The following is a 7,832-nucleotide window of genomic DNA, read 5'->3' as shown; positions in this document are numbered from 1 at the left end:
TCAGCAGGCAAGCTTCACTCATTCCAGGATGTATTATGCTTTGTCCAACTATGAGCAAAGAGCAACCTTTGTTACCTTTGTCTCTGTCTCTAATGTTGTCATCCCCAGTTTACACTACCACTATTATTTGTTTAATATATTGTATTATATCTGTTTATGTTATTTGTTTGTCTCTTACATGTGAAGCATCCTTGGATTCCTTGAAAGGCACTACATAAATGCTAGTTATTATTATTATTATTTGCTGAGAAGGAGGGAGCTAAACATTTGGACTGGTTGTTGCAATCTATTTATTCAATGGTTGTACATTAACCATACATGGGAATGGATCCAGAAGCAGAGACAAACAATTGCTGTGTGTTTTTTTAAAATTTAAAGTATGGTTGCAATGGATGACATTTTACTGTTGCAGGTCACATGGTGTGTCTCACAGCCAAATAGGAGCTCTTCTACTTCCTCCTTTGTGCCTTCACTTCATTCCTTCGCCTGGAGTCAACTGCATCTTATACCAGCAGAAAAATAAAACAAACACACGAACATCGTCTGTGACTTTCGTATCAGTGTGATACTTGAAAGTGGGGCTGTGATGGAAAACCTTTTTCTGCAGACCCCCAGTACAACCACTCTACTGGGAACTGTTGGGATCCTACTTGCCTTGTATATTTTCCCCAGTTCCGACTCTCAACGAAAGACCCCAGTGAACCCAGACACTGCTTTTGTTTGGTAATTTGCTGCCAGTGGATCCTAAGTTACCCCAACAGCACATGATATATATATATATAATTTATTTTTTATTTTTCCTGTAGGTATAGACATAGGGACATACATACACTGGTATGCATATTTGATTCATGTAAACAATTATATGACTTTCACTGCAGCTCTCCAAGAAGTATGGACCAGTATTTAAGTTCCATTTTGGGCCCAAAAAAGTGGTGGTGCTAGCAGGATACAAGATGATCAAACAGGCTCTGGTCAACAACGACGCATTATCAGAGAAAGACATTTTACCAATTATCAGTGACCTGAAATTAACACATGGTGAGGAACTAAAACAGTAGAGTCTTGTATATTGATATATTTCCATTTTCAAATAAAAAAACTTAGATTTTGTCATCTGCAGGAATTATATTTGCCAATGGAGACACGTGGAAGGAAATGAGGCATTTTGCACTGACTAACCTGAAAGGCTTTGGAATGGGCAAAAAGGCATGCGAAGAGAAAATCATAGAAGAGAGTCAACACCTGATTGATGTATTTAATGAAAAAAATGGTAACCAAATGTTGGCATGTTAAGACAAGTTTTTGCAATATATAATAATTATAATATGATAATACAAACCCACCAGTGAACTATGCTATATTAACTACCATTATCTATGGCAACAGAGTTGAAACTGATGAGCCACGGAATTAAGCCAATGAAACCACTAAATGTTTTATCTTTTAGGTAAAGCCTTTGACACCACTCTGCCAGTAAGCTATGCAGCCTCCAATATCATCTGTTCTATTGTCTATGGCAAGAGATTTGAATATGATGACCCCGTGTTCAGATCTATGGTGGATCGATCGAATAAGAATACTCAACTCCTGGGCTCTTCTTCAGTACAGGTATTGCAGAGCTCCATATTGTAGAGATCTATTGACATAATCCAGGGCTTACTCAGTTGACCTAAGGTTAATGTCATTCCTGGGTGACCAAAGTGTACATGAGAACAGGAGCAAACTGTCTATCATTAGCAAAAGGGTGGTGGCTTAGTGGTTAGCACTTTCACTTCATAGCAGGACAGTTTCCTACAGTCGAAGTATATTCAGGTTAGGTAAAACGGAGTCGGAACAGAAATCAGAGGTGTAGAGGGTGAACAGGAATCGTGACAGTACAGTTCCTTGGGGTGTGCCAGTGCTGCTCGTCACCACGTCTGACAAGCAGCTGTGCAGCCTGACATATTGTGGTCTGTTGGTGAGGTAGTCCGTAATCCAGGCCACAAGGTCCTGATCCACCTGCAACACAGAGAGCTTCTCTGCCAGCCCGGAGAGGCTGAGTCTTCCAGTCTGTTAAAGGAGAAGTGTAGGGAGGAGGAGGGAACAAAGATAAAGATGAACACCAACCAGTAGTGTGAATGAATGAGGCACAGGGAGAGGAATTGTAGCAGAAGAGCTTACACAAGCTACCATCTCCTCCAGGGTACTGGACAGCAATAAGGTAATTTCCAGGTGGGGCATATGAAACTATAATGTCATATAAATTATCTTTTATATAATCAAAGATCATGTACATATAGTTTTATATGTAAGTCTATCATTAAGCAGATAATGTGAATTTGATAGTCAGTTTAATATCCTTGTTTGTTCAACAGTTATATAACCACTTTCCAAGGCTGTTCAACTGGATTGGGGCCCGAAAGCAACTGATGAAGAGTGCGTTTGCTAATAGGAGACACATGACAGAGTTGATCAAGGGTTTACAGGACACCCTTAATCCACAGATGTGCAGATGTTTGGTGGATTCCTTTCTGGCCCGCAAGATACACCTTGAGGTACAGAAATAGCAACCTTTTTTAGCTCTGGCCTCCTCCTGTCTGACTTATTAGGACTTTTTCATGTGATTTTTGTCTTTAATGCGACTTATAGCATAATAAAATACTAAGTATAAATAAAAAATTTTAAGATTCATAAAAAATTTATGAAAACAAGAGTAAATGTAAAAACAAGGCATCTTAAAAGTTTCTACTACTTTCAAAAGTAATTGTATTCCTGACACTCTCATTGTTTGAAAGGCATCTGGGAATATGAGTTCTCACTACTGTGAAGACAACCTATTGATGACTGTTGTCAACCTGTTTACTGCCGGCACTGACACTACGTCATCTACTATCAGATATGGCTTACTGCTCATGGCCAAGTACCCAAAAATACAAGGTAAGGGACACAAAGAAAACTTGAAAATTATGTTATCAAACATTTATTGAAAGTCTTGCTTGTTCAAGACTCAGATTCTCACATGTCTGTCACAACCCTGACCAATATTGCCAAATTAATCTATTCCTTTAAAACTTGGATATGTTTAGGTTACTCAACCTGCAAACCCTAGTTTGTCCTATTGGTATCAGAAGTATGAAGAGGAAGACTTTGATCCTACTAGTACTCTTGCTCCCATATTAGTGGGGAAGAGTCTCCCGAGACCTACCCCCTTCCCCTGAATTAATATAAAAACATATGTCGGTACATGCCAAGAAACCCTTAACAGAGCAGACTGTGCCACAAACAAGAAACTGCCCAGTGCAAGGAACTGAGTATACACGGCTAGAAAGACAGCTCAACAGTCACATTGGTTGTTATTGCCTTTACCTGGTACCAATGCCACAATGCTCAGCACCAATAAATGCCAGTTCTGGTCCACAGTGGGCGAGAGAGCCAGAGAGAAGGTCCACCTGCCGTTTTGTTATAGCTGGTCATACATAGTTGATAAGAAACTCATGTTACAGCATCGCGTTGTATGGCTGCAAGTTCAACAACTGTCTTCAACTAGCCCTGCACTCTTTCGTTGCATAACAATGCCAATTAGCTTTTTCTCATCTTTCATCTCACAGATCAGGTCCAGGAGGAGCTGAGCAGGGTTGTAGGAAGTCGTCAACCCCAGGTAGAGGACAGGAAGAATCTGCCATACACTGATGCTGTCATTCATGAAATACAGAGAATGGCCAATGTTGTCCCCTTACATTTACATCGCACCTCCCGAGATGTCACCTTGCAGGGCTACTTCATCAAGAAGGTAAAATAGCTGTTAAGTACTTCATTGGCTGTGTTCCTACATGCACAATGTGCCTTGTTGTGATAGAAAACTTGAAGATGAATCATCCAAAGTTTTCATGAGACCTTGATAATTTACACCGCAGTTTATATCAGTGTGAATAGGTTTGTTTGTATCACAGTAGTGATTCAGATTGATACTTTTTCAGAGGATAAAGCTTTTCTTTTCTGAGTTTTCTGGTGAAGCTGCGTTGTTAAAAATGAGCTGAATATTATCATTTACACTGATAAAAACCTGTAACCTACTAACTAACTTTGTAACCATGAAAAATGTATAACCGTAAAACCTATTTCCCACATATTTTAGGGGACTCCAGTGTTTGTTCTGCTGTCATCTGTTCTTCAAGATGAAGATGAATGGGAAAAGCCTTACACTTTTAACCCAGCCCACTTCCTAGATAAGGATGGGAATTTTAGAAAAAGAGATGCTTTTCTACCATTCTCTGCAGGTAAATGTGTTTTATTGATTATTACCAAGAAATTAGAGAGAACACAATATCTTGAATATGACATTCTTTGATTTGTTTCAGGCTCAAGGGTTTGTATAGGGGAGAGTCTGGGCCGGATGGAAGTGTTCCTCTTCTTCACCTCCCTCCTCCAGCGCTTTTGTTTCACTCCCCCACCCGGAGTTACGGCGGATGAACTGGATCTGACACAGGTTGGGGGCTTCTCCCTCACCCCTTTACCTCATGAGCTCTGTGCTATCAGCAGGGTTTGACAGATATTAACTACGGCGAACTGAGACTAATATCACCAACTGAGAAATTGTATTGTCATTAAATATGAATCTCATAATTAATTGTAATATTTAGTTATGTTTAGTTGTAGTAGTCCTCATTACAACATTTTGTAGCACTAATGTTAAAACTTAAAGTATCACGGAACACGTTTTTGTTGTAATCTTCTAAATGATAACTTCTCACACACTGCCTTACACATTGAAATGGAAATGTGCTTTGGATCATAATTATCTTTTTATTTTTTATCAGTTAGCATAGAGGTATGAAACTTAAGTTTGTAATGCCAATCCTGGTGATAGAAAAATAACAGATACAAAATAAACATAGTGTTTAAAAAAAAACATAACTTATCATTTCTGTAATTCTGTAATCATTGTCCATAGTAAAGACAAATAAATCATAAACACATTTTCATTACTCAATCACTGTAATGCCTTTATTCTATTGCTGTTTGTATTCTCTTCAAATGTACTTTGGAAATAAAATAAATTAATTTAAGAAATGCTACAGCATGTGTTCATTTTAAAAACGTGTCTTAAATAAGTATTCCAAAGCAACTCTAAAATAGCACATCTAAGCCCTTATGGTTCCAAAACACAGTGGCATCTGAAGCCCTCTAAGGTCCTTCCACTTTGACAATATTGATCTGTTGATCCTGTGGCTGGGTGGACACACTGCAGTCCTGGAGAGTCCTTGCTGAACAGCTGCTTGGGAAATCAGACGCTTTACTCTCTGACCCTCTGAAAGTCTGAGAATGTGACTGGTTGTATGTGGAGACATAGGACTGCGTGTAAGGTGGCATGAGTGCTTGACAGTTTTGCTGTTGGTAAGCAGCTGCATACGGTTGTGTTTGAGGGGGAGTGTGGGTAAGTGGGAGGTTCTCAGCATTGCTACATGGTGGAAACCCATTCATGCTTGAAGGGCTCAGTCCTGGCAGTTTAAAGGCCTCTACATTTTCTAAACTCTCCAAAGAGTTATAGCTTGGCTGGGTTTGGCTGCACTGACTGTACGTGCCTTGACTGAAGTTGAAGGTGTCTTGGCTGAAGGAAGGAGACGCAGAAACTGTTTGTAAATCAGAGGGTGATGGAGTTTTGTTGTGCTGCTGTTGAACACTGCTACAATGTCCAAGTTTAGAGGCAAAACTCTGAAGAGTGCTGAGGATCTGCTTCTGAATGTGAGTCTGCTGCGCTTGCTCCCTCTCCAGGCGGCACTGCTGCTCCACCAGCATCTTCACCGCCAGACCCAAACTGCGCACCTCAGAGCCCAGGGTCTGAATCTGATCCTGCAGACCACCTCTCCCTCCGGGATCCTGGACTGCCTGCTGGGGGCTCGGGTTCCCCTCGCTTCGAGTGGCGCCCTGGCCTCCAGGGGTCTGTAGTCGGATGACGGCAACCCCTGGAGCCGAGGATGTTAAAGGTGACGGTGACCGGTTAGGAAGACGAATGCCAACCCGGGGGAGAGGATGAAGTGAACGGACGGAGAGACCTGGTCTCTGTGTGTCAAAACGCCTGGGGGCGCTACCGCCTCCAGACTGACCTTCCATAACAGTCTGTGAAACATAAATAAAAACATGGAAATAGTGAAAAACTATGAAAAGTTACAAAATCTCTCCTTGACCAAGGGCTGGCGCACACACACACACACACACACACTAAGGCGAATACAGGCTGAGATCTTTAATGGTTTTTCAGGTTTGCTTTTTTCTCACCTTTTCAGTGGTCAGATCATACGTTTCAGGTGGCTGTTGCCCTGCACTTCTCATATCAGCACCTTGGACACTCAAGTGATCTCTCCTCAACAATGACGCCACCTGGTGGAATGACTGTTGAAAGGCAACATATGCCAGTTAAAACAGAAAGCTAACTTGATTGATTCATAGTACAGGACAAATTACACATCTTTTGTGCCATCGTAAACAATAATTACAAATTTAACATTGGGAAATGACAGAAATTACGTATGAAGTAGTTACCTTCATCCTGTGGGAGAGAGCTTTATCCAAAAGCCTCTTTCGAGCTGCCAGCATTGAATTTGTGGCTGGAGAAGGTGTGACTCTCCTCCTCGTGAGTGCTCCTGAAACGGTTACCGTGGAAGGCACAGCGCCTGCCTCGGCCCTTGTGACAGTGGACTGGGGACTTCTATGTTCGCTGTTCTGTGCAAGGGAGGTGACACTAACAATCTGGATGTCATTTTCTTCCTTATCTCCCTCGTGCTGCTGTTCTGGCCTCTTGCCTCCACTGGTCTCCCCAGACCCAGATGGCTTTGCACCAGTATCCGGATTTGTGGAAGTCTTTTTGGGAAAGTTTGCAGCTGCTGTAAAGCCAGCATGGTGAGATGCCTCCCGCAGAAGATTCTGGAGATGAATATTACTCCAGCTCTCTTGTACTACCCCAGCTCGAGGATGCACCTGCGCCGGCGTTGTGCTGCTTCCGGCTTCCACGGGTCGGACCCTACCTGGCGGCCTCCCTTGAAACTCCCTCAGGAACAGGTAGATGGCCTGGGCAGATACCTTGATGTTCTCCAGCTCCAGCACAGCTTTTATTTTACGGAAACTCAGACCAGCCTTCCGCAGCTCCACTACTTTGTGTTTGGCAGCATCATCCAGTCGGCCCATGATCTCTCACTCCAGAGGAACTCTGTGAGTTGGGCTGATAATCTCTAAAAAAATTCATATAACAAAACTGCAACACTTGGTGTGTGCTCAACACTGAGAGGCTGTGGGGGGTTTCCAGTATGTGGAAACAGCAGTAACGCAGCTGTGGATTGTTGCCACCACTGCAAAAAAATCTGCTCCTTTTCTCAACCTTCTCATTAGGTCGTGACAAGATTTTGTGATAATTTTCCTGTTTTTTTTTTTGCCAAATAACAATGTATTACTCTATATTGTATATCAAGAATATGACTTATTATTTGACTGTACCAACATATCTAAGTAAAACAAGAAACCTGACCAACACATGAAAAAATAGATCTTAACAACTGTTTAGTTGATACGTTGAACGGCCAGATGGTCACAGGTTATTACGAATGTACGCTATAGGAAGGCCGAGCGGAATTGGGAAAAAGCACAAACTTGAGGTACACCGCCCATGAACCTACTGTTTAACCTGGAACCAGACTATTAAAGATGCGCGTGGCTGCCTACTTTCTGATCTGATTGTTAGCAATAAACGTAACCCAAGGTTTTGTGTTACTACTATCAACGCAGCTTGTCACACCATCTCCACGCTGCTACTTCATGCCTGCCTCTCCTGCTGACTGTGAAAAATTCCTGTCTTTTTT

General features: G+C 41.9%; 1 protein-coding gene and 1 pseudogene across 1 annotated transcript; one reads left to right on the top strand and one right to left on the bottom strand.

Moving 5' to 3' along the window:
- The first annotated feature begins 411 nt into the window (after positions 1 to 411).
- On the top strand, positions 412 to 4,891 carry LOC118322839 (annotated as a pseudogene).
- A 67-nt stretch (positions 4,892 to 4,958) lies between these two features.
- On the bottom strand, positions 4,959 to 7,580 carry LOC118322835. Its single transcript, XM_035654665.1, has 3 exons — positions 6,523 to 7,580; positions 6,259 to 6,372; positions 4,959 to 6,099 (listed from the first exon to the last, which is right to left on the bottom strand). Exons 1-3 carry the CDS (start codon positions 7,162 to 7,164, stop codon positions 5,167 to 5,169), a joined length of 1,689 nt encoding a protein of 562 aa, XP_035510558.1. The 5' UTR covers positions 7,165 to 7,580; the 3' UTR covers positions 4,959 to 5,166.
- Positions 7,581 to 7,832: the final 252 nt, after the last annotated feature.

Source organism: Morone saxatilis, unplaced genomic scaffold (assembly GCF_004916995.1).
Source record: "Morone saxatilis isolate NCDOM2014 unplaced genomic scaffold, NCSU_SB_2.0 Contig14, whole genome shotgun sequence".
NCBI lineage: Eukaryota > Metazoa > Chordata > Actinopteri > Moronidae > Morone > Morone saxatilis.
The sequence above is the reverse complement of the archived record's forward strand: the minus strand, read 5'-3'. Positions and strand labels throughout refer to the sequence as shown.